The 27,487-nt window shown below is 36.0% G+C and overlaps 1 protein-coding gene and 1 pseudogene across 7 annotated transcripts in view; one reads left to right on the forward strand and one right to left on the reverse strand.

Annotated features, from left to right (window-relative positions):
• Positions 1–8,475: 8,475 nt before the first annotated feature.
• The window catches only part of TMC6 (transmembrane channel like 6), a 63,547-nt gene continuing 44,535 nt past the window's right edge, over positions 8,476–27,487 (reverse strand). For all 7 annotated transcript variants that reach the window (XM_012548631.3, XM_023502652.2, XM_023502654.2 and 4 more), the window contains 8 exons: positions 26,562–26,659; positions 25,016–25,108; positions 24,284–24,359; positions 23,480–23,613; positions 23,011–23,187; positions 21,503–21,581; positions 20,696–20,784; positions 8,476–8,693 (listed from right to left, as the gene is read on the reverse strand). In XM_012548631.3, coding sequence (XP_012404085.1) covers positions 20,713–20,784; positions 21,503–21,581; positions 23,011–23,187; positions 23,480–23,613; positions 24,284–24,359; positions 25,016–25,108; positions 26,562–26,659 — 729 coding nt within the window. In that variant the 3' untranslated portion in view covers positions 8,476–8,693; positions 20,696–20,712. The remainder of the gene's footprint in view (positions 8,694–20,695; positions 20,785–21,502; positions 21,582–23,010; positions 23,188–23,479; positions 23,614–24,283; positions 24,360–25,015; positions 25,109–26,561; positions 26,660–27,487) is intronic.
• LOC100918901 lies at positions 11,580–12,373 on the forward strand (annotated as a pseudogene).

Consider the following 27,487-nt stretch of genomic DNA (forward strand, 5'->3'; position numbering starts at 1 on the left):
TGTTCAAATAAATGTGATTTTTTTTTTTAAAGCAGTGAGTATAAAAATATTTGTCACTTTGTTTGTTGAAGTTAGTAAAAGATGAGTTTTTAGAAATTTTCATTTCTTTAGAACACACCTTCTAAGAGAATTAAGTATAGTTGCTGGGTGTGGAATTTCCATTTTTTGTGGTCTGATTTATAGGATGATATTATTTTACACTTAAATAAAAGATTATCAGTAGTTACTAATGAAAGTAACATCTCACCCATAAAAATCTGGCATTTGTACTTTCTCTTATAAATCTGTTGAAGTCAACAACCCAATGATATTTATCGAAGAACAGTGTTAGGTATTCAGCTATTGTCAAACCATTGGCTCATTTTCAGTTTTGACCAAAAGACTTGTATCAGAGAAATCAACCTGATTAGGAGTTAACCTGAATAAAATGTGATTATAGCACCCTTTTTTACCCTTTTTTTTTTCAGACTAGACATAAAATAACTCCTTTGATTTTTATAGAATCAATTTTTATAATTGGAAGAGGCCATCCTTGGACCTGAGTAATCCCTACCCAGAAATGGCTGCCAATGATGGAAGTTAGGAAACACTCACTATTATATTGGTTAGTTTCAGAGGGACAATGAGAAATAGTATATTTTAGTGGGGAAAAAATTTGGACTAAACTATGAAAATGAAGATAGTAAAAAGGAAAGGTCATTTTAACCAAGTTTTAGGTTGCAAAATTATATAGTTCCTAGAAATACCAACTTCCCTAGGAATAGTTGGTGCATAATTGTGGCTCTAACTCCAAAACCTTTTCACATGTATTCTCTGATCATTCTGCTCTCCACAGTTTGACTCCAACCTCATTTTCTAGGCATAACTCTCATATAATTGCTTCTGATGAACTGCATTTCAGCCAAATTGGACTAATCTCATTCAGTCCTTCTCCATCTCACTGTGTTTTCCCATTAGCCTAGAATAGATTTACCATCTGTTCCCTCTAAGCTCAACTCAAGAGACATCTCCATGAAGCTTTCCTTAGTTTATGCCATCTTAAAATATAATCTCGACCCTCAGATTACTCCTAACAAACACATTGTGCCTCCTCTTTGAACTTAGTGCCTTCTTAACTTAGTTATTTCTGTACATGCTTCATCTTTAATTGCAAACTACTGAGGTCAGCTCCAATCCATGGTTCTTCAAAAAAAAAAAATTTCAAAAGCTATCCAATGCTACCCATAGGAGTCCAGTCCAAGGTAGATTCTGTTTTTGGAACAACTCCAATTTTTAAAAAAATTATTGAGCCTAAATCTTTTTCTGCAAATTCTACCATTCAGTTCTAGTTCTTTCCTTCGAAGGCCAAACAAAACCAATCTAATCCTTTCTCAACTTGACAGCCCTTTAAATATTTGAAGAGTTCTCTATCCATTCTCAGATCTCTGAACCAGTCCTCAGTGCACTCAAGTTCCTTAACTATTTTCTTAATAGGATATTGCCAGAACTGAATCTAGTACTGTAAGTAGGGTCTAACCAAGTCACACTCAGATTTTCAGAGAAAGCAATTCTGGCCACCTAAGTTACTGGTTCATGAAAAGGAACCCCCCCCCCCCCCTTAAAATGTGTAAACAAGTGATCATCCGACCTTTGTTTAAGTCTTCCAGTAAAGGAAAGCCCACTGCCTTTAAGGCAATGGATTCATTCCCCTTTCTTCTTACCTCTTCTTAAGAAGTGTTTTTATCTGTCAAACATGGACCTAAGTCTATTTATCTGTGACATTAAGACCAAATCAAATAAACCTAACCTTTTCCACAAAACAGCTTGTTTGGATACTTGAAAGCAGCTATGGTCTGCTGTAGACTAAACACCCCTAGTTCTTTTATCCAACCCTCATGTGATGGGAACTCCAGGCCTTTCACCATCTTGGATTTATATCACCTTTCATAAAATGTGGTGCCAATCATAAGCATGATATTCCAATTGTGAGACCAGAGTACAGCATGACTATTATTTCTTTATTATTAGGATGTTGTCTTTTTCTCACTTTAGCCTGTCCCACTAATTTTGTTGACTGCCATATTGTGCTCATGTTGAGATTCCACTTTGAGCTGCTCTTCAGTCCACTTAAAAAATTTTTTTCAGATGAACTCTGCTAGCTCTTAATTTGTATTTGTAAGCCAAATGTAATGTTTGTCCCTATTAATTTCATTTTAATTGATTTAGTCCAAAACTCTATAGCCTTTTTTGTTGTAGAATGGAATGAAATGTATTTATATCCTAAATACCATAACTGACTTATGTAACTCTAATAGACTTTTTACATACATATATATATATGTAAATATGTTTATATATATGTATGTGTATGTAAACGTGTGTATATTTAAATTTCATAAAGATTTTCATTTTTATGACAAGATCATTAATGTTTTCATTCTTTCAAATGCAGAGAAATTTGGTGTTGCTCATCTCATGAATTTCCCAAAAAGTCCTAAACATCTATATTCTTTACAGTCTTCTTCAAATATCCCCTTTCCCTCATTTTTCTTTTTGTTTAGGAAGAACTACGCAAGAGCTGAAGTTTGTTGAGGCAGTTCCCGACTTCAAGGAATTTATATTCTAATGGGGGAAGGAAATATATAAAGGGGATCTGCAGAGTAGGTAGGGAATACATGCAGAACTAGATCCAAGTATGATTGAAATGAAAGCCAACTAGAGTCTAAGATAGTTCCAGGGAGAAAATCCAAGGTTTGGAAAAGGGAAATGAGGAGAAGGCCAGAGGAAAAGGCATCATGGTAAGTGAAATTGGATCCAGTGGATTAAAAAAAAAGCTGGACAATCAAAGCCCAGAATGGTGTCATGGACAGGTCCAAAAAGAGAGGGGAAGAGATGGAGATGACCTGAGTGGAAAAGACATAGTCCAAAGATCACTAGAAAGAGCTTAAATAAAAACAAACAGATTTGAGTTTGATGTAATGAAATACTTCGCAGTGATCAGAGCTGTCTCAAAGTGAAATGGACTTCTCAGAGTATTGTTTCCCCTCAGTAGAGGTTCTCAAGGGAAAACTGCATGACTACTTGTCAGAAATATTATAGAAGAACTTGGTCAAGTATTGCACACTTTGGTTAGATTTTGAGATTCCTTTCAACCCAGATAACATTAAAACCAAGACACTTATTATGTGTCCAGTCAGAAAAAAGGAGACAAACTGGTGGTGTAATCAGGCTATTAATCACTATTAAGCTAAATGGGCTTTCTCTCCCCACCCCCCACTCCTCTCTAACTAGCTATTGGTAAATATAAGTAATCAAGGCCATTTCCCTCTACTTGATATCCCAACATTTCCACAATTATTTTCATGCTAAAATTATCTACTCTCCAGAAGTTATTTTCCACTTCCTAAAGGCACTAGAATATTCCCACTGGCCACTCTCAGTGGCCAGACTTCCATTATTTCCCTATTCTCTGGTTTCCTTGTGGAAAGCTTTTGGTTGCTATTGGAGCTACCCTGTGACCCAAGGAAGGAAGAGAGAAGAAGAGAGAAGTTGAAGTCCAGAAAATTCTTTGTTAATGCATATCTGATTAGAATTGGAGCTCTGACTACTAGAGAAGGGGATGGGGTAAGAAATAGACATAGTATTTGGGAGGGAAGAGGGGTATCCAGTGGAAAATAGAATGTGGGTGTAATGGTTTGCCAGTAAGGAAACATGAATTAGAGAATACTGTGGAGAAAAAAACTGTGAATAATGCTTCTTTATAGTGAGAACAGGGCCCTAGATAACAATAGATAATAAAAAATTTAACAAAAATAGCTAATCCCTGGGGAGAGGAGTGTTCTTATCTAGGCAAAACCACAATTCAGATATGAGCTGAAATATTAAATAGGGAAGAATGATACATATCTGCCAAAATAAATATTGTTCTCAAGTAAGGTTTTTGTGGGTTTTTTAAGGTTGTGATTATTTCTCTGTTGGATTAACTTCATATTACTATATTGGTTATATGGTCAAGAAAAGTATTTGAATTCCTAATCTGAAAAAGGGTATCTGAGAAATGCCAGAGTGAGAAAAGAGGAGTAGATTGATGGAGAAAGAATCTTACAAAAAATTCTTAGAACATAAAAGGCCACTTAGTCAATTAATACCAGAAAAAGGAAGCGGGGGAGAGGGGGAAGCACTAATAAGAACTCTGTAACTCCAAGTTACAATAAGAAATATTAGAACAAATTCCAAAGACTGAAAAATAGTTTGATTTTTACCAAAATTAAAATTTTAGAAATCATATTTTTAAATATTCAAGATGAAAACTATCCAGAAATAATAGAACCAGAGGACAAAGAGAAAATAGAATCCATCTTAAAGATACCTTGAACTAAAAATTTCCACAAATACTATAACCAAAGCTACAGAACTTCCAAGTCAAAGGGGAAAAAAAATATTGTAAGCACAAAGAAAGAAAGAAAATACCAAAGAACCATATTTCACGTCACATAAATATATGCTACAACTGCTTTAAAGGGGAAAAAAAACTTTAAAAACCATAGTCCAACTCCCTTAGAATCCTCTCCTGTTATACAACTCTAGTATGCTCAAGGTTTAAACTACACTCAGTTTTAGTTAAGAGCTGACTGCTGAAATTCTCTAGCAAGCTTTATTGATATAGCATGGTTATAATTCCAAATTCCTTATCTTGACCTGTTATTCCTGTTTAATTTTTAGAAACGCTCCATTTTTCAAAAGAAAAAAATCTAAGCTATCCTTAAGTCATATGAAGAAATACTCCAAATCACTAAAAATAAATAAGTAGGGAATTGCAGAAAGTGATTCTGAGGTTCTAAGTCAAACCCATTATATTAGCAAAAATGACAAATGGCAAAGATGGAAAGTTACAGTTATTTGAAAGGCTAAAGACAAACATGCTAATGTATTGTTGGTGGAGTTGTGAATTGGTATAGCCATTTTCAAAAGCAATTTTAAATTATGCCCCAAAAATCTAGAAGCAAATCTAATATGCATAAAACTCAGCAATACTACTACTACGTCTATATACCAAAGAGAGCAAAGAAAGAAGAAAAGGATCTGCACTTAACAATTTTTTTTTTTTTTTTTTTTTTTGCTGAGGCAATTGGGGTTAAATGACTTTGCCCAGGGTCACATAGCTAGAAAGTGGTGTTGGAGGTCAGTTTTGAACTCAAGTCCTCCTGACTTAAGGGCTGATGCTCTATCCACTGCATCACCTAGCTGCCCCCACTTAGAAAAATATTTATAGAAACTCTTTTTGTAGTGGCAAAAAAAAAAAAAACCTGGGAACTGAGGAAGAGAGTTGCCCATCACTTGGGGCATAGATGAACAAATTCTGCTATAAGAATGTAATGTAATGTTAATCGGCTATGAGAAATTAAGGGAGAATTTCAGAGGAATCTGAGATTTGAATTATCTGATGCAGTGACATGACCAGAACCAGGAGGGTAATTTATTCAATAATAATAATATTGTTAAGGGAAGAAAGACTTAAGAACTCTGATTAGTGCAGTGACCAAGAATGATTCAAAAAAATCAATGATGAAATAGGTTTTCCCCTCCTGACAGGTGATAAACTCAAGAAGCAGAAATTTTGGATATGGCCAATATGGGAATTGTCTTTATGCATAGTCTTTATAAAGATTTTGTTTTTCTTTTGGTGGATGAGAGGAGGAATGAAGTTGAGAGGAAAACAGGAAATAGGGATAGAATTCCCAAAAGAAAAAAGAAGATAATGAGAATCATTGAGTCATTTTTTTTTTTAATGCACAGAACCAAATAAATTACAGAGGAGAGCTTTAGAGCTACTTATTGAATTTATTATGTATTTTTAAAAGAAAAGCAAGCTTTTCAAAATAGAAATCCGTGGTTTCATGTACAATTGTTCTACTAAATGCATGTGAAAACTTGGTCTTTGTTGTTGTTTGTTAAATTAATAATTTTTAAGAAATTTTTAACAAATGAGACATCACTTTTAGCTGGTACAAATCAAGAAAAGGAGTACTTAAGCTGGACTTCAAGGTCTTCCTTCAAAGGAAAATAAGTAATTTCATAGTGATGAAGAAAAAGCCAATTCTAGGTGTGGAAAGCAGGAAGATGATTGTGCAGTGTGCTTGGCTGATGCAATTCCTACATGGAAGAAAATGGGGACACTGCTTCCAAAATGGCATAATGTATAATGGAAATGCCATGCTTTCTCTTCAATTGGGAGCTATTCAGCAACAGGCTGTAGTCTAAAAATATCACCTTAAAAGATACATAAGTGATTGACCGGGGAGACAGAACTGGGGTGCTTTCCAAAGGCACTCCTGCTCAAAATGAAGCTGATTCTCACGCCTGACTGTGTTCAAGGACTAGACTTTCAATTGAGAAGAGCCATTTCAGGCCTTTGTCTCCCCTAGGACCAAACAGCTTGGAAGCACACGGCCCTACAGTTGTTTTAAGTCTGTGTTGTTTCTAGTCTGCGCTCCTTCTAAGTGAAAGAGATTAAAAATACCTATGATTTTGTGACCTTCAAAAGATCAAAGTGAACCATCAGAAGTTTACACTAGAGTTGGAATCCACGCTGGGATTTGCAAGAAGTTAAATAGAGAAGAGCAAAATTCCAAGCAACCTACTTGGCCCAGTTCATCTATAACAGAGATGCTTTATCATTCATCCATCAACTACATTAAATTTGAAGGTGAATTTGAGGGAATGAGTACTATGTAAGAAGTACATTAGAAACTCATGGACCAAGATGGTTAGGGAAGAGTGTGTTCCCAAGTGCCAGGAGGAAATTTTTGTGACTTCTGTTATTGCAGTATCTTCATAGAAAATATTCCTTTGTCTAAAAAAACAAAAAACAAAAACAACATCCTAATTGATGTTATGGTTAAATAGAACAGGGACTAAGATGCTTCTGAACTGATGCAATCTGGAATGGGAACTTGAGTCAACATTATTAGATTCTCTATCCCTTATTTCAAGGATATCCTAGCACACTGAGGGGAGATAGACAGTCTCAGTCTGAGAGAGTTGAGACTTCTCTATATTAAAAAATAGAATTGTCATCTGTTGAGGTGTTAACTCCAAACTTCTTAATCTGGCATCCTCAAATTCTTTGGGGAGGTCCATGAACTAGGATGGGGAAAAAGTACCATTATTTTGATATGATAGACTTCTTCAGTAAACCTATGCATTTAAAAACATTACTCTTAGCAGAGATCCATAGGTTTCCCCAGACTGCAAAATGAGTCTATTTGATAAGAGTTCAGGAAGATTAAGATTGCTTTAATGAAGCAGAGCTTCATTTTTCCACCTTTTTTTCATAAGACGGTGTTAGTGATTCTAAAAGGAAATTACAATCCCTTGGGTTGGTTATAAAATTGCCAGGCTTGCTTGTTGGGCCAGAGGAAGGGGAAAGGATCATGGTTGGATCTAATAGGTTGGTTTGCTGACGAAGAATTAGAAAAATGAGACACTCATAGATCATTTAAAGAAAGAGTTTCAAGAATTTAAACTGTCATCAATGCCAATGGCTTGGCCTCTTATTAAAAGAATTAACTATAGTACTGGCTTTTTCTATTCTAATTTTCTTATACTGTACAAATCAAAGGGACATACTTTTTTTATTTTCTAAGATCTTCAAATTTTTCCTAATTATATGTAAATTTAGCTTTCAATATTCATCTTTATAAAATTTGATCTCCAAATTTTTCTCCCCTTCTTCCCTTCCCTCCCCAAAAGCAATCTGACATAGTTCTGACATAAATATATAATTTTATTAAACCTATTTCCATGAGTCATATTGTAAAGGAAGACTCAGAACAAAAGGGAAAAACCATGAGAAAAAAAAGAAACAAAAAAAGTGAAAATAGTGTTTCAATCTCTATTCAGACTCCATGTCTGAATGGAAATGCAAATGTGTCAGCATTTTCCATTATAAGCTTTCTGGAATTGTCTTGGATCATTACCTTGCTGAGAAGAGAAGTCTATCATAATTAGGTGACTCAACTGAACTAAAAGGATGCTGGTAAAAGTGCAGTGCTTCCAAAACTAGGAAATATGGACAACCATTGTAAAAGTACTGAGATAAGAGATGTGTAATGGGGAATTTTGTGTGTAAAGGGGAATAATGTGAAATTATTTGAGAAAAGTAGGTTGCACCAGATAGTAAAGGGCTTTAGATACCAAATCAAAGAATTTGTATTTGATCTTTCAAACAGAAAAAAGCCATTAATCGTTCTCCTTGCCTCCCATTTTTTCTTTCTTTTTTTGTTCTTTTTTCTCTTTTTCTTCTTCCTTCCTCCCTCCTTCCCTCCCTCCCTTCCTTCTTAATAATTTTGGGTTCTGGTACTCTATACAGTTGATATGAAGAGAAAAAGTAGTGTGTACCAAGGGAGAGAATATGGTGTTTATAGCTAACCCATAGAACATAACAGCTCATGCTGTTCTACTCATCCCACCTTTTGAGAAAAAAATCCATTTGAAAAACAAAATAAAAACACTATTTATTTCAAATAAATACTACATTAAGCCAGTTCCAAGTAAACTGGAAGAAAGAGAATGAGGGGAAGAGGAGGAGGAAGAAGTGGCAGTCATTGCTGAATTAATTTCCAGATTCAATGGTTGGTCTCTGGCCAGGTTAATGTTCTTCAGCTATGAGTATCTTCAAGTAAAACTGAAGAGCACTTTAGAGCCTCAGGGACCTGGATGTCAAAGCAAAAGCAAAAGTGGGTCAACTTCACAGGTATTTATTAAGTACTTACAATTTAAAAGACATTGTGCTAAGCAATGAGAATACTAAAGAAAGGCAAAATCAGATTCTGCTTTCAAAGAGTTCATATTTTAATGGGCAAATAATATACAAGCAGTTATACGCAAACAACATACATACAGAATAAATTGGAGACAATCGCAGAGGCAAAGTACTAGAATTAAGGAGGATAAGGAAAATCTTGTATGAGACAAAATTTTAGTGGAAACTTGAAGGAAGCTAAAGAAGACAGATGGCAGCAGCAGAGAGCACATTTCAGGCAGGCATGAGGAACAATCCCCACACAAAGACCTAGAGCTAGGAGATGGAGCACTAAATTTGAGAAATCATAACCAGGCCTATGTTGATGGATCATGAAGGATGAAGAGTGAAGACTAGAAGATAAAGGGGGCCAGATTGTGAAGGTTTTATTTTCTTTTTTTATAATTTTTAAAATTTTTAATGGTATATTTTTCCCAATTACATGTAAAGATGTTTTTTAATAATATTTTATTTTCCCATATATACAAAGATAGTTTTCAACACTCATTTCCACAAAACTTTGTATTCCAAATTTTTTTCCCTTCCTCCTTTACCTTCCCTTTCCCAAAGGCAAGTAATCTGATACAGGTTAAACATATGAAATCCCTTTAAACATACTTTATGAAAGTTTTTTTTTCTTTTTTTAGCTTTTTTTTTGTCATTTAGCATCAGTTCATATAAGTCTCTCCAGGCCTTTCTGAAATCATCCTGCTGATTGTTTCTTATAGAATAATAATATTCCATAATATTTGTATACCATAACTGATTCAGCCATTCTTCAACTGATGGACATCCACCCAGTTTCCAGTTTCTTGCCACTACAGAAAGGGCTGCCACAAACCATTTTGTACATGTGGGTCCTTTTCCCTTTTTTATGATTTCTTTAGGATACAGGCTCAGTAGAAACACTACTGGATCAAAGGGTATGCAAAGTTTGATAGCCCTTTAGACATAGTTCCATATTACTCTCCAGAATGAATGAATCAGTTCACCACTCTACCAATACATTAGTGTCCCAGTTTTCCCATATCCTCTTCAACATTTATCATTATTTTTTTCTGTCATCTTAGCCAATCTGAGAAGTATATAGTGGTACCTGAGTTGTCTTAATTTGCATTTCTCTGATCAACAGTGATTTAGAGCATTTTTTCATATGACTAGAAATGGCTTCAGTTTCTTGTGAAAACCAAAGGACTTTATATTTGATCTTGAAGGAAATAAGGAGCTGTTTATTGAAGGGAGGGAGGGACAGGATCAGATCTAAACTTTAGGTAAACCACTTTAGCAGCTGAGTGAAGAATAAATAAGAGAGAGATTTGAGACAGGAAAACTAAATAAATGACTTGTGGAATAGTCAGGCAAGATGTGATAACCACCTGTGCCAAGATAGTGAGTATGTAAGTGGAGGAGAAGCAAAAATGGAGTGGCTAAAAGCCAAATGAAAAAAGAAAACATATAAGGCCATTGCTTTATGCTGAGAACAGCTGAATGGAGGGAAACAAGTCTTGCAGCTGATGCTGAGAGCTAATCTGATTGGAAAAGAGCTCTGTTGCTTGGAGAATTGGCTGGGGAAAGGAGAAGTAAGATGCATTTTACTGCTACCAAAGTTTGAACAGTGGCAATTCTTCACAGATTTGTCTTCCTTGTTTCTTTACCTCTCCTGGAGAGGATCCTCTCTGAACCAGTGAGCTGACCTGAAAGCTCTATGGATTACAGGAATAAGAAAACTACTTTGCTGAGAAAGTAATAATGACTTACAGACCAGTCAAGGTAGTCAATCTAATTACCTCCAAAAATAAAATTCTTCACAGAATTAGGGTCTCTCTGCTTTCACTAAAACAATTTAACACTGCTTTGATATGATTTCTTGAATAATCCTCTTTTTATGTCCTACTTTGTGTATATAAGTATTGTTTTTGGGGGGAGAGGGTTTGTTAAATTCAGAATAAATTTTTTAAATAAATAAAATCAAGGATTTGAGTTTTAAATTTTTTTTTTTGATAGTCCAAGAATAGGTAGCTGGTAGAAAAGTGGTTTCATCCAGTAGTAGAGAGGAGAAAATTAGAAAAGGCAAAGTTTGACCTAGTAGATGAAGTAACAATAATCTAGTTCCAAAGATATTAGGGACATAAAGACATGAAATCCAAAGCTGGAATTGTTCCTGGTACATGGGGTTTTCCTATTCAGGTTTCCTACGTGCTAAGTTCCTATCAGAGAGAGCCCACTCTCTCCAAAAGACTTGTGCATGGGTGGAAGAAGATGGTACAGGTTTATGGACTGAACTGTTGGAACTTTATTATCCTTGCTTTAACTTGTTTAGTAAATGTTTCATGACTAAGAGTTAGTGGTGAGTTGATGTCCATCCTCTGTAACTGAGTGATTCCATTACTAAGTATATAAAAGGTAAGGTCCCCAGATAGACCAGGATACTTATACCAGCACTTTTTGTGGTTACAAAGAAATTTAAGTTGTTTGTTGATGCCCACCAACTGGGGAATGGCTAAGTAAAACAAATAAATCACTGATGTCGTAGAATTATTATTTTTATAAGAAATGATGACTATAAAGAAGTCTGGGAAGATTCATACAGAATGATGTCAAGTGAAACAGCGAAGATTACAAGATACACAGTAACTACAACATAGAGCATAACAGTTACAAATAAATGTTGCAGAATTACAAAGAACAAGTTTGGTCCCAAAGCGGAGTAAAACAAAGATGATCAAAAAGAAAATGTCAGTTGTTGGAGAGGCTCTGAGAGAATAGTTATAATAATGTAATGATATATGAGCTATGAATTGGTGGCTTCCATGTTGGTAACATAGAACTCCTGCAGGAGTTCATGATCTTTCATATTGGAGCTCTCTTCATGAAGGTCATGTGCATTGGAATTGAGGCCTACCACAACTTGAAGAATGTTATTAAAAAGAAATATGGACAAGATGCTACAATATAGGAGATGAGGTAGGCTTTTTTCCTAATATCCTGAAGAATAAAGAATCTCTAGATCTGCTAAAGTAAAGCTGCTGGTAAATCTGGCTATCCTTAGGAGACTGTTCTTGGTATGAATGTTGCTGCCTTGGAATTCTTCCAATCTGGGAAATGTAACTTGGACTTCAAGTCTCCTGCCCTTCCCCGCAGATATATCATCCCCGATACACTTGGAGGCCTGTATAAGACTTTCATCAATAACTATTTAGGGGTATCTATTGAAGATCCCTTTGACTAGGATTACTGTGAAGTTTGGAAATCCTTAGCTGCTACTTCATGCATCCAGATGGTACAGGATGGCTCACAGTAACCAATCCCAAGTGCAATGAAAAGGTTGTGAATAAAAAAACCTACAACTGCCTTCTGGTCAAAGTAAAAGCTAACCCAGTCCAATGGGTGGGAAGTGATGGTTTCCTATTGTTCTGAGGAGACTAAAGATACTTTCATTGCACACCTGAAGAGTTTCAAAGTCAACATTAAACTATAATATCCAGCCATTCAATTAGTTCACCTAACTTCGGTATAATCTAGCCTTCATCTGAACTTCTCACTGAAAAAAAAACTTTTGTCAAATGCTTTGCAGGAATTTAGAGAAACTCTGTCTTTAATATCTCCCTGTTCTACAAATATAACACTAATCACCACCCCCCCCCAAAAAAATGAGGTTAGTCTGGCATGATCCATTCTTGAAAAAGTCATGCTGATCTCTAGTAATCGGTTTCCTTTTTTAAAATTTCACAAATCATCTCTTTAACTACTATGTCCTGGAATTTTGCCAGAATTAAAGTCAAACTCATTGACCTACAGTTTACAGATTCATAACTGTCTACTCCTGTAACATGTCAATCCTTTTCCATTGATCTTTTTAAAGATCAGTGGGAGCAATTCAGCAATCGTATTTGTCAGGATTTTTAGTATGCTAGTAGTTTGAGTGCAGTGATATAAATTCATTGAAAGCTACCCAGTGTTCATTTACTAACTGGCTCTCTACTTAGTTTTCATCTGATTTTTAATTGTTAGCTGTTATGAGCCAGAACTTGAAACAAGGTATTAATAACTAAATGGAATTGATAGAAACAATGCTTGTTTACATCTTTGAGAATTCACACATTGGCTCACACATTGGAGTTCACAAGTTGGGAGATATCCAAGTTTACACCTCCCACAATTCCACTCTCTCAGAGGAGGAGTTAACCTTTGGGTTCATACCTTTAAGAGATCATATATAAGAAGCTCTTAGAGCTTCAGTCAGTCAGTCAGTCGGTTGGAGATTGAGAAGCCAGGAGTTGGAGTTGAGCTAAAGGCAGAAGCTGGAAGAGCTAAAAGATAAGCTGCAAGAGCTCTTGGAACCAAGGAGGGAGAGAGGCCTCTAAGAAAACTAACTGGGCTATTTTGGAAGAGACAATAATAGATTAGATTTTAACTCCTGGCTGTATTTGAAGTGATTATTACTTGGAACTGAACATAAGGCTCCCTCCAGAAACCTCCCCAAGAAACCTGCTCCCAGAGAACCATTATATTATACAAAAGAAGAGACCACTACAGTGAGCCATCCTTTCCAGTACAAAGATCCAGAGTATCACGTTAATATCAAATCCAAAGTCAAGAAGTAGGCTGGAAGAATGAACAAACAAACAAACAAAAAATATATCTTGAAGAGCGATTATAATAGTAAGGAAATTCAAGAACATGGTTCTCTTCTCAGAAGAAGAGAATGATTCGAAAACATTTACATACAAAGCCTAAAAAGAAAACACAGGTTGGACAAAAATTCTGTTAGAATTCCTGCAAGAGGTGATAGAAGGATTTGGTTTTTTTAAGGGTTTAAAATTGTTTTATAAAAATTTGTGGATAAAAATGAGAGCAATGGAAAAAAGAATTGGAAAATGAATTAACAGCCTGGACAAGAGGTCCAAAGCCTTGTCCAAAACAACAAACTCCTCGAAAATTAGAATAGATCAAATAAAATAAACAAAGTCAAAAGACTAAAAATATAGAAAAAATCATCATAGATGAAGGAGAAAAAAATTAAGAATCTCTGGACTATTTGAATACCACAATAAAAAAAAAAAAAAGGACCTAAATATCCCATTCCAAATATCAAAAGAAAACCACTCAGATTTTTTTAAAAGCAAAAGCAAAATGGAAATAGGAAAATTTCACTACTAAGCTCCTGAAAGAAACTCCCAAATGTCCCAAGAACATCATAACTAGAATCCAAAGCTTCCAGGTTAAAGAAAAAAAAATATTGCAAGAAAACAGAAAGAATAAATTCAAATACTGAAAAGGCATAGTCAGGATCACACATGTTTTAATTGCTACCACTACAAAGAAATAGAAAAATTGTCAAACAGTAAAAGATTTGGGCTACAGCCAAGAATAACTTAAACCTAGCAAAACTGAGCATAATGCTCCAGGGGGGGAAAAATGGACCTTTAATGAATCACAGAACTGCCAAGCATATTTAATAAGACTGGAAATGTATAGACAATTTGAAATTCAAACGCAATAATAAAGAGAAATATAAATAGGTAAAAATGAGAAAGTAATCAGATTTTAAAAGTTTCAACAGTTTACATTTTCATATGGGGAAATGATATATGTCTCCCCTTTGATCTCTATCATTATCAGGGTTCCTAGAAGGAATTCCATTAGACAAAGCCTAGAAGTTGTTCTATTTTGTCTTAATAAGCTTTTTTTAAAAACAAGAATGAAAAGAGAGAAAAAAAGGAATACACTAGGGGAAGAGAAAAAAAGGTAAAAGAAAATTCTTTCTCAAAATTAGAATGTGAAAGTGAATGTCTATATCAACAAGGAAAAGAGGAAGGGAATAGTTGAAGGAGGTCAAAATAAGAAGCACACGTATACACACACACACACACACACACAATTGGGCATAAAAATACATTTCACTCAAAACAGGGAAGTAGGGGAGAAAGGGGCAAAAAAAGGTGGGGGAAATATATGAAGAGAAAGATTAAAAAGAGGCAATAGTCCTAAGCAAAACAAATTCTAAGGATGCATAAAAATACTTGTAGCTCTATGAGGTGGCAAAGAATGGAAATTTGAGGGGGTCCTTAAATTGGTGAATTGAACAGGTTATTGTATATAAAAGTGATAGAATATTTCTGTGTTGAATTTTTATCAGCATATGACCAACAGAGATTCCAGAGGACTAATGATAAAACTTCCTATCTGTTATAGGCCAGAACTCTGAACTTGAAACAAAGGATTCTTACAAGGTACTAAGTCAGTGGAATTGATAGATACAATAGTTATCTAATTTAGCATGGTTCAGTATGATTGATTTAATCCTACAAGATGTTATGGGCCAGAACTTGAAACAAGGTAATAAGTGGAATTGAGGAGACAATGGTGAAATCTAGTTTAGCATTGATTTAATCTTACAACAAATAATGGTTTCCTAGTGATATAATGATTAGTGTATACTCAGTGTGGAACATATAAGCGAGAAGCTCTTAGGACCAGAAAAGGCAGGTGCGCTAGAAGCTCTCGGAGGATGAAACAGATTCATTCCATCTTCCACCTTTGTGGTGACTGGAAGCTGAAAAACAGACCTTTGAATTCAGAGACATTCAGAGATATTCAGAGGCCAGAGAAAGAGGCAGGAGCTCAAGCCCACTTTGACTCTAATTTATAAGAAATCAAGCCATTCTCCGATTGATAAATGGTCAAAGGATATGAACAATTTTCAGATGATGAAATTGAAACTATTTCTACTTATATGAAAAGGTGCTCCAAATCATTATTGATCAGAGAAATGCAAATTAAGAAAACTCTGAGGTCTCACTACACACCTCTCAGATTGGCTAAGATGACAAAAAAAAAAAAAAAATGACAAATGTTGGAGGGGATGCGGGAAAACTGGGACACTGATGCATTGCTGGTGGAGTTGTGAACCGATCCAACCATTCTGGAGAGCAATTTGGAACTATGCTCAAAAAGTTATCAAACTGTATATACCCTTTGATCCAGCAGTGTTACTGCTTATATCCCAAAGAGGATATTAAAGAAAGGAAAGGGACCTGTATGTGCAAGAATGTTTGTGGCAGCCCTTTTTCATAGTACCTAGAAACTGGAAATTGAATGGATGCCCATAAATTGGAGAATGGTTGGGTAAATTGTGGTATATGAATGTTATGGAATATTATTGTTCTGTAAGAAATGACCAGCAGGATGAATACAGAGAAGCTTGGAGAGACTTACATGAACTGATGCTAAGTGAAATGAGCAGAACCAGGAGATCATTATACACTTCAACAACAATACTATATGAGGATCAATTCTGATGGAAGTGGCTATCTTCGGCAATGAGAGGATCCAATTCAGTTCCAATTGATCAGTGATAAACAGAACCAGCTACACCCACCAAAAGAACATTAGGAAATGAGTGTGGACTGCTTGCATTTTTGTTTTTCTTCCCAAGTTATTTTTACCTTTCTAAATCCGATTTTTCTTGTGCAATAAGACAACAGTATAAATATGTACACATATATTGTATTTAAGATATACTTTAACATGTTTAACATGTATGAGATTGCCTGCCAAGGAAGGGAAAAGTTGGAACAGAAATGACTGCAAAGGTCAATGTTGAAAAACTACCCATGCACAGGTTCTGTCAATAAAAAGCTATAATAATAATAATAATAAAATAGTATTTGATTTAGATCTGTAATTTAGGTAGCATAGGAAATCTGAGATTTACCTGGTACACTGAAAATTTAAGTGACCAGCGGTCCTTCTTGACACCATATTCATGTATTTCCTTATTTTATACCTATATATATAAATAAAATATATAATTATGAGATATATATATCTCATAGCTATTATCAGAGAGTTACTAAAACTGTTTTTACATCTTACAAGGAATCTTAATTGATTTTAATATATAGATGGGAGTCTTTTTTTCTTGTGAAAGAACCTGTACAGTAGCATATTTTCTTATCATCAAATCACAATCAAATCACTAAGCACAATGAATTCTCTTCATCTTTCAGTCAACTGTGATAAATGTGATCCATTGTTGAATATCACTTGTGATAGACTGCTTATTCCCTATTAATACTCTAATCAAGGATATTTTGATTCATGTATAGATGACTATACAAGAGATTTGTATAAATAAAAGTATGCATATAGGATGGTAGTTACTGATTTTTTCATGTCACTTTTTGGGGGGTAAAATTTAAAGATCAGCAAACTATTCATCCAAGCAGAGTGACCCAAGATAAAAATGGAAAGAAGATTATAAAAAAAAATAGAAAAAGTTTGATTCCACAAATAATTTTTCATCAAGAGTAATGAAATACTATTGGGATTATATCCCAAAGAGATCTTAAAGGAGGGAAAGGGACCCACATGTGCAAAAATGTTTGTGGCAGCCCTCTTTGTAATGGCAAGAAACTAGAAACTGAGTGGATGCCCATCAATTGGAGAATGGCTGAATAAATTATGATATATGAATGTTATGGAATATTATTGTTCTGTTAAGAAACAACCAGCAGGATGATTTCATAGAGGCGTGGAGAGACTTACATAAACTAATGCTAAGTGAAATAAGCAGAACCAGGAGATCATTATACACGACAACAAGACTATACAACAATCAATTCTGATGGACGTGGCTCTCTTCAACAACGAGATGATTCAAATCAGTGCTAGTTGTTCAGTAATGAAGAAAGCCCTCTACACCCAAAGAGAGGACCATGGGAACTGAGTGTGGACCACAACATAGCATTCTCACTTGTTGTTTTCTTACATTTTCTTTTCTTTTTCATTTTTTTTCTTCCTTCTTGATCTGATTTTTCTTGTGCAAGATAACTATATAAATAGTATACATATATTGGATTTAACATATATTTAAACATATTTAACATATATTGGACTATCTGCCAGCTAGGGGAGGGGGTGAAGGGAAGGAGGGGAAAATTTGGAACAAAAGGTTTTGCAAGAGTCAATGTTGAAAAATTACATATGTTTTGTAAATAAAAGGCTTTAATTAAAAAAAAAGAATGAAACAACACTTAAATCAGTGAGATGCTCACAGAGGCGAATCAAAGATGGAAAAAGTAGCTGGATAAGATGGAGAATGGAGATGGAGACAACACAACTGTGTGAGCACTGAGGGACCAACATACTCGTTAACTGAAAGATGAGAAGAATCAAAAGTTTTGGAAAGTAAAGTTTTAGAAAAGTTGATGATATACTTTTATGAAGGAGGATTGTTGCAAAAACTAAATGCAGATGACATTTTGCTGGTCACATTAAGCCCCAGGATACTGCAGAACCTTCCAGAAGAGATTCATAACCATGCAAAGGAATTTGGTATAGCCATTCACAGAAGAAAAGGCAATTTATGAAGAATGTCTCTCTACAGACTAGATTATAATGTGTAGTCAAATAACATAAAGAATTTCTCTCTCAGTATACATATATACATATAGGTATTGTGCACGGAAATACACACACACACACACATACACACACATACATAGTGTATGTGTATCATAAACAAAGAGTTGGGTAAGAATTAACATGAATGAATGCCTTAAAAAAAAAAAGTTAATGATAGTAGATGATGGTAGTATGATATAATACATAAAAGCCCAGCCTTGTAGATGTGGAGATCTGGATTCAAGTCCTCCTTTTCATAAATTTTAGCACTTAACTGTAACTTTTTCAGGCTTTAAGTTACAAGGTTGCTGATTCACATCTTAGGAAGAGATTTGTATAACTTGGTTCATCATACTGATGAGAACCTAGGTCCTCCCCTTACCCATGATGCCTCAACAAAACAAAAAACACTAACATTTAAATAATTAAATTATTTAAAGGTTCACAAAGCATTTATATATATATATATATATATATATATATGTATTTTATATATATAAAATCTCATTTGATCCTGAGAACTCCATGAGATACGTACTATCAAAGCTATCGTCCCATTTTATTTTTTTCCCTTTGTGGAGAAGCAAAGCAATTGGGGTTAAGTAACTTGCCCAGGGTCATAAAGCTAGTGTTCAGGCTGGATTTTAATTCAAGTCTTCAGGGCCAACACTCTATCCACTGTATCATCTAACTGTCTCTATCATTCCCATTGTGAGGAAACTGAAGTTCAAGAAGCCAGGATTTGCAGGAGCAAATGCACCTAGAGATAGAGTTATGCACCTAGAGATAGAGTTCAATCAGACATGTGCTGGAGAAACCCTGAACCAACAGATTGTTAAATTTTCAGTATGAGCTTTTATACTTAGTAAATCAGAAAAGTGAGACCATTCTATCACTTAGTATACTGATCTACTTGTTGGAGAAAAGGAAAGAAGTTAAACATATACAGAGATTATGTCATTAATTATCAGCTAGGACGAAAATTAGTCTATTCAAGAATTAGAATCCAATTTCATTTCTACTTTTTTTTTAACAATTATTTTAAATAAGATGACATGTGTACAAACTCATATAAATAAAAATAATCTTGAGTTTTATTTCTTGAATTCTACAGCAAAGACACAGGCTCAGTCACTTTTTTCACAGATCTTTAGTCAATACAGAAGGGTTTTCCTAAACAAAGAAATGATTAACCTTTCTAATAGAAGTACCAATAGATTTCTGATTCATTCTTTTTCCTAATTTTTCTTACCTGCTATACTATATATGAAAATTATTTTCCTTACCTGCTGTATCATAGATAGCATCTGGGAGCACAGTGAAAAAGTTCAAATCCAATATTAAGACACTTTCTAGCTATGTGATCTTGGTATGTCACCTAATCTGTTTGCCTTAGTTTCCTCTTTTATAAAATGAACTAGAGAAGGAAATGGTGAACTATTCTATATTTTTTCCAAGAAAACGCCAAATGGGGTCACAGAGTCGGATGTGTTCAAACAAAATACTATATATAGCATAATAACTAGGAAAAGATGTATATGCGTATATAAAGCTTTCCTCCCAACACCCCCAAGATACATGCACTCACACATGTGCGCGCACACACACACACACACATACACACACACACACACACAACCTGTTCATATTCAGTGGCAATTGTAAAATTATAGAATGTCAGAGCTAGCTGGAAGGGAACTTTAGGGTCCTCAAATCCTACCCTCTCATTTTACAGATGAAGAAATTGAAACCCAGAGATTGGAACAGTTTGTTCAGGGTTAAAACCTTCCTTTGTCAAGGAAAATAAGGAATAGAAACAGAATCCCCTTGACCAACAAGATAACAACAATAATAACTAGCATTTATAACACTTTAAAGTCTACAAAAATCTTCTCATATATTATCTTATTTCATCCTCATAACAACCATGTGAGATAGTGCTATTATTGTCCCCATTTTACAGATGAGAAAGATTAACAATTCTGCCCAGAGTTACAGAACTAGTAGACATTTGAGTGAGGATTTAACCGCAAGTCTACCTGACTCTAATCATGCACCATTTTTGCTACAATACCTTATATCAGTGTATCACCTTTAACTCGGGGATAGAGATTTCCATAGAATAGAGATTTTTGGCACTGTTTTCAGGAAGGTAACTAACTAGCAAGGTAGTTAGTTAGGAGTGTGGGGGAGGATAAAAAGGCTGAGACGCTAGGGAAAACATTTAACTATTATTCCCTATCAGGCTCAAAATGCTTCATTGTGAAATGAAAAAACTAAGAGCTGCCCCCAGTGCAAAAGGATTTTGTACACTAGAGAATTATCAGAAGACATCACTGTCACTGCACTTCTGGTAAGATATTCTAGTCAAAAAGCCAATCTTTTGCCCAGGCCAGTCCTAGCTTGTCCAGGTCTGCATCTCCCTTTCCTTGTTATGTCTACTACCCACCTCACCCTCACCCCGCCACAGCTCTGGGTGCCCCGCGCCCCATTTTGGCCTCTCACCTTCTGGCTTCAGACCCTTATTGGTGGACTGCCTTCTTCTCATAAATGGAGTGAATTTTGTTGATAAGGAAAATTTTGTCTTCTCCCTCCTAGAATAGTGGAGACCCAGAGGAAAAGAGAAGATTAAGAAAGAAAGGGACGAGACACAAAGGAATAGAAGGAACAAGTTCATCACACACACACACATACACATACACACACACACACACAGACAGGTGCATGCAATGCAACAATATACATACATCTAGACATACCACATGTGTGTACACATCATGCATACATGCACACACACACGGCCACAACAAACCACATAAATGTAAGCATACGTGTGTGTGTATATGTGTGTATATATATATATATATATATATATATATATATGTATTATTTATTTATTACACATTATATATTTACATATGAAATATATGTATACTGTATTAATTACATATAAATATATAATATGTATTACACACACATATAATACACATACCAATACGTGTGTACATGCACATTTCCTGATAGTTGCAACATTATATGCACACACATGCTACATAGAAGCACACACCAAATGCACTGTGCACATACACATATTTAAAGTCCATGCACATATCACACATGTGCAGGACACTGCATGCTTATACATATCACACACACATTTGTGCATGCAGACCACATACAAATACTGCATATACACCACATGCACCTATGTGTGCACACATTATATACATATACTTTGTACATGCCATATGTGCATGCATGCACATAACCCACATGCACATGCGTGCATCATTCACACACACACACTCTTACATTATTAATATGTTCCTTGAGGAGGCAGATAACTTTCCGCTGTCCCTTCACCACCTGGATATTGAAATAGATTGCAACCCTAAAAAACAAAACAAAACACAAAAGTTCATAAATACATGCTACTCTTGGCACATGAAGGTAATAGCCCCTCCACTCACTGGTAAACAGGTATTTACTGACCCTCAGGCTCATTAGCTTAGAGTGAGATGCAAAGATGACTGGGATAGTAAGTTCTCATCCATGGGCTAGTGAGCTTCCTTCCTAGATCCAGGATAATCTGTGCCGCTTATCTTAGCCAGACCTAAAGGACATAGGCCAGGAAAGTGAAGGAAATAGACAGCACAGAGGATAGAACATTGGATGGGAAGGTAAAAAAACTGCAATTTCTATCTGGCTTCAGGCACTTAGTAATTGTGTGACCCTAAGCAAATCATTTAACCTCTGCCTGCCTCAGTTTCCTCATCTGTAAAATAAGGATAATAACAGGACCTATCTTCCAGGATTGTTATGAGGATCAAATGAGATATTAGTAAAGTACTTTGTAAACCATTAAAGTATTATAGAAAAGCCAGTATTATTTCTTAAGAACTTTGGAATTGATTGGGTGTCATGGGAGATGCTGTCACAGGACCATCTTTAGAGAACATGCTGTGCTTAATGAGCAAAGCAGAATTGAATGTGAGATGTGGAAAATTAAAGAATCCATCCCAGATGTTCACATGGACCATTTGTGTCTGAGGTGTAGCAGAACATTCTGAGCTTCTTAGTCAAAGCAGCCACAGTCAAACAATGTTTGTTGATTATACTACAGTGATGTCATTTTGGTCATCTTTGAGAATGTGACAACTATAACTATAGAGGTTAGCTGAATGGAATGAACCAGTAATGATGATGATGAAGGCACTGCATCATTCTCATAAATAAGGACAATAATTCTCTTTACTGAGCAAAGCCCAGTGACAAGTGCTACTTAAGAGTGAGAAAGACAGAATATTTGTAGTTTTTTATTTTAATTTTTATTATTTGTATTGTTTCCAGGAATACAGAATGAAATGTCTTGCCTTCCATTCCTTGTAATAGGAAGAAGAGATGGTATGTTAGACATGCTCCTATGACCATTTAGCCCAACGAATTTATTTTACAAAGAAGAAAACCAAAAACCAGATGGAGGGAAGAGTCACACAATTATTCATCTTCAGGCAGAGGCCAGATGGTCATTTGTCAAGATCTTAAGGAGAGGATTTCTATTAAGATACATAGCCTTTGAGAGCCTTTTCAATTCTGACCTAGTAGCAGGTCCTATGTCATACATATTTATATGACCAACCCTTTGCTTACAACATATAAGGTGGCTAGACGGGATCCAAGATCAGAGAGCAGAGGATGGGGGTGGGGGGGAACCCTATGAATCATAATCTGAGAATGTGGAATAGTTTCTCTCAAAGAAAAGGAAGGGGTCATAAGATCATTTCCCAACTCCCTCCCCACCAATAGCCCTATTTACTCACAGAAGCACAATTGACATCAGGAAAATAAAAAAGGTATTTTCCACAAGATTCTGGTGAATCCAGGTAAACCAAGTAACACTGGGACTGGCTTCCTCCAGGCGACGAATCCAAACTTTCCCAGCCTCATAGATGGTGTCCAAGGTCCGGAAGGGGCCACAATTTCTGGAGGGTCTCACTCTGAAGAGGAGAGATTACATAAACAATATGAGCCTTAAAAACTTACCCTCAGATCCTAAAATGATCCCAAAGCCAGAGCCAGGTGCCTCCCCCCTCCCAGCTCCTAGTTCTAGTGTTCATCACTTCCAGCATGGAAAGATTGGCCCTTCATAGACACTCAATTGAAATATCTTCCTCACTCTCACTCCAGTTTCACCCCCCAGTTCTATCCCTACATCCTAGGAGAAACTGTCAGCAAGACAAATCAAATAAATACATCCCAAAGCTGACCTTCCCAGAAATGTCTACTTACTGCCAGATGGCATAGGAAAGGAATATGGCTGCCCCTAAGAAGGAGGGGAAGCAGAGGAGAGTGATGAAAATAGTGGTCATATGTGAAGCTCTCCAGGGTTTCCTAGGTGCTTGGCAGTTTGCCATGAGGCTGATCTAGGAAAAAAAAGACAAAATAGGCTGTTTTTTGTAGTTCCCCTCCCCCTGCCTCCATCCTGCTAACCTAGAAATCTAGGGAAGGAGAGAGGAAAGTGCACAGACAGACTAATGGGGTTAAAAAGGCTTTGGAGTTTTGTTTTGTTTTATTGTTGGAGAGACAGGAAGGTTGGAGAAAATAAAGAATAAAGAAGGAAATCTGTTTAGAGGAAGGCATAATGGAAGCAGAAGACAGAGGTAAGTGGTTCTATAACCCAGCAAATTTCCATATAGAAAGGAAATGGAAAAAACAATTTAGATAAGTCACAAGGGGAAACTGAAATCTCTTGAAAAGGGTCAGAGTCAATTATGTCTAAAACATTCTGAAGTAACAACACACACGCTTCTATATTTCTTTGAGATTCTAGCCTCTTTTCTACACAGTAACTCTGAAAGGTAGGTGTTGAATTCATTTTACAAGTGAGTCTTGCTTGCTGTGTAGATATAGAACAGCCCACAGTTTCAGCCAGAAGTCAATTTCTAAGGCTACAATTTCTTCCTTCAGGGTTAAATTGTGAGCTCCTCAAGGGATTGTCTTTTTCCTCTACCACCAGCATTTAGCACAGTGCCTGGCACACAGGAAGTCCTTAATAAATATTTATTGACTGATTCCACAATAGGACCTCATTACCTTCTTGATATAGAACAGGAACAGGAGCTTGAGAACCTGGATGACAGGCAGAAGAGGAGAGAAGAGAACACCCAGCCTGCAGAAAAAAAGAAAAACAAGAGAAAGATCCCTCCAAATCTAGGACTACAAAGGTCTGCTCCCAACCTCTGCCCTGCCTTCCCATCCCTTGGGGCAGAAAACTGATGAGCCTGTGTTCAAAGAGGTTATGAAGTTCTCTGAGTTGAGGGGAAGCTTTTCAATTGTCATTCAGTGTATTCAAGGACATAACGGAAGGATTTCCAGCAGAGTAAATCTGCTGGTCAATGGAAATGGCCACAAATCTCCTCCTTTCTTCCATCCAAGGTATCATGGTAGAAAATAATGGAATCCAGAACTGGGCCATACTCTCAAAAATAATCCCAAGGAAACTTCACCCAGCAGTGAATCTGCCCCCATCTCATAGGGATAGCCATGGAAATGAAATATAAACCTTGTCCTCCTGTTGTCATTTTTGAGGAGACTGGGCAAGGGAGTCAAAAAATTAGATGGAAAACTGGAGAGTCTTCCTCTTAGCCTGTAGGAAAATAGGGGAACATGGTGCCTGTCTTTTTACTGAAGCCCAAAGGGAGACTGATCTAGCTGTAGGATGCCTCTGTATACCTTTGCAGAAGAAGCATTTCTTCTACCTCAGAGCCAAGAAGTTATTCACATAGGCTCTGTGAAGCTACTAATGGATCAAAGTGGATAACTCACCAGGTCAGGGTCTGTCCATAAATCAACTCCAGTACATTTCGAGCAACATCAAACTCTGGTTTCCGATCCCGCTTCAGCTTCTCTGAAATGAGCCTAAAGGGCAAAAATAGCATTGTACCTGAAAGATACTTTGCAAATCTTAAAGTTCTAAATAATAATGATGATTACCATAGCTAGCATTTATATAGCTGTATAAGTATCATCATAATAATTAAAATAACTAGCACTTACGAAACAATTTAAGATTTACAAACTGCTAATACTTCCTGTTGTGTGACCCTAGACAAGTCACTTAACCCCAAACTTAACCCTGAGTGCTATTATTATTCCCATTTTACAGATGGTAAATGGAGACAGAGATTAAATGATTTATTCAAGTATCATAATGCTAGCTTTATTTAGCTAGCATTATTATTCAATTCAAAAGAGACAAGAATGTCTGATGTTATTATACTGACTGGGATTTAGTCCTAGCTTTGCCACTAACTAGTTGAGTGATACTTTCTCTAAAAAGTCAAGTTTCTCTTTTTAAATTTCAGTTCTCTCTCATAAAATGAGGGAGTTTGACTTAATTTCATAAAGGTCCCAGCAGCAATATTTTATAATCTGGAGCACAGAACTATGCTATGTAAGATCACATAACTGGGAATTGTACAAACCCATGATCTTTCACCACACCACTTTGAGAGGCTAAAAATGCCAGCATTTGTTATACTGAATTAATGTGAGAATGAGTCATTTGCACATGGGAGAAGAGGAAACAAAGAAAGGCTAAGTAGCTTGCCAGAGGTTGCAGAGTAAGTCAACAGACTCACCAAGGGGAGAAATAGAGAGCTTTTTCTTTTTAATTTTTTTAAATCTATACTAATACTACTACTACTACTAATGCTCATATAGCATCTTGAGGTTCACAAAACTTTATTTTCATATTATCTCCTTTGATCTTTTAACAACCTCATGTAGTAGATGCTCCATTTTACAGTTGAAAAGTAAATTTCTAAGAGATTAAGTGGTTGGTCAAGGGCCAATAATCAAGTGCCAGAGCCAAGACTTAGAATCCACGTCTTCTGGACTCAACATCCAGAACTCTGGAGGAAGGGAGAAGAAAGGGAGGTGGGAAGGAAGGGAGGGAGGAAGGGAAGGAGGAGAGAGGGAAAGGAGGGAGAAAGGGAAGGAAGAGAGAGAGGGGAGGGAAAGAGGGAAGGAAAAGAGGGAGGTGACGGGAGAGGGAGTAAAGGGAGAGGAGGGAAGAGAGGAAGAGAGGAGGAAGGGAAGAAGAGTTTTCCAACTGACCAGTTCTAATTTGTGGTACAGCTCTAGCACAGAATTTATTTATCCTTCATTTTCAAAAAGAACATCAAAGAGATGATGCTATAACATACAAGTGAAATGGATTTAAATGAGCCAGGGTTGTGCAAAGTCATCTGCCTCACTTTCTCCTCCAGAGCCATCTGGCTCCAGTGGAAGAATATAGATCAGGAGATGGCTCTAGATACAGGAGGAAACCTTGGCCTTTTTAAGCTAAAATCTTGAGCAGATCTCTTACCTCCAGACCAGCTCTCCAAAGAGGGTGTCCACAAGCGTAAAGATAAAGTCCATCACCATGAAGCGGTAGAGCTCCTGCCCCACAAATGTCTCCCAGCACTGGTGATGATAAAAAAAAGAACCCGTTAAAAGCAGCATACATTTGTAGGTTTTGTATTTACAAAACAGTCCCTTATAGATTATTTTATTTAAAGGTAGGTTCTGCAAAAAGCATCAATCAGTTCTCTTCCAGCCCTAAGAGAAAATATAATCTTTCTCCATTCTTTTTTATAAATTTTATTTCTTTTTTATAAACTTTTTATTTTCAAAACATATGCATAAGATAATTTTCAACATTCACCTTTGCAAAATCTTATGTTTCAAATTATTTTCTTTCTTCCTTCTCTCCACCCTCTTCCCTAGACAGCGAGTAATCCAATATAGATTCATCACGTGCAATTCATCTATATGTGCTATTTCCACAGTTATCATGTTGCACAAGAAAAATCAGATCAAAAAGAAAAAAGAAAACAAAATGCAAACTACAACAAAAAAGTGAAAATACTATGTTGTGATCCACACTCAGTTCCCACAGTCCTCTCGCTGCGTGCAGATGGCTCTCTTTATCACAAGATTATAGGAACTGATCTGAATCATCTCATTGTTGAAAAGAGCCATGTTGGATCCCAAAGACCCAGCTTTTGGGATAAGAACTCACTATTTGAAAAAAACTGCTAGGAAAATTGGAAACTAGCATAGAGGAAAATTAGGGCTTAACCCACACCTAACACCATATACCAAGATAAGATCTAAATTGGTTCATGATTTAGATATGAAGAGTGATATTATCAGCAAATTAGAAGAACATAGGATAGTTTACTTCTCAAATCTATGAAAGAGGAAGGAATGTGTGTCCAAAGAACAACTGAAACTCATAATTGAACACCA

The sequence above is a fragment of the Sarcophilus harrisii genome, chromosome 4, assembly GCF_902635505.1.
Source record: "Sarcophilus harrisii chromosome 4, mSarHar1.11, whole genome shotgun sequence".
NCBI lineage: Eukaryota > Metazoa > Chordata > Mammalia > Dasyuromorphia > Dasyuridae > Sarcophilus > Sarcophilus harrisii.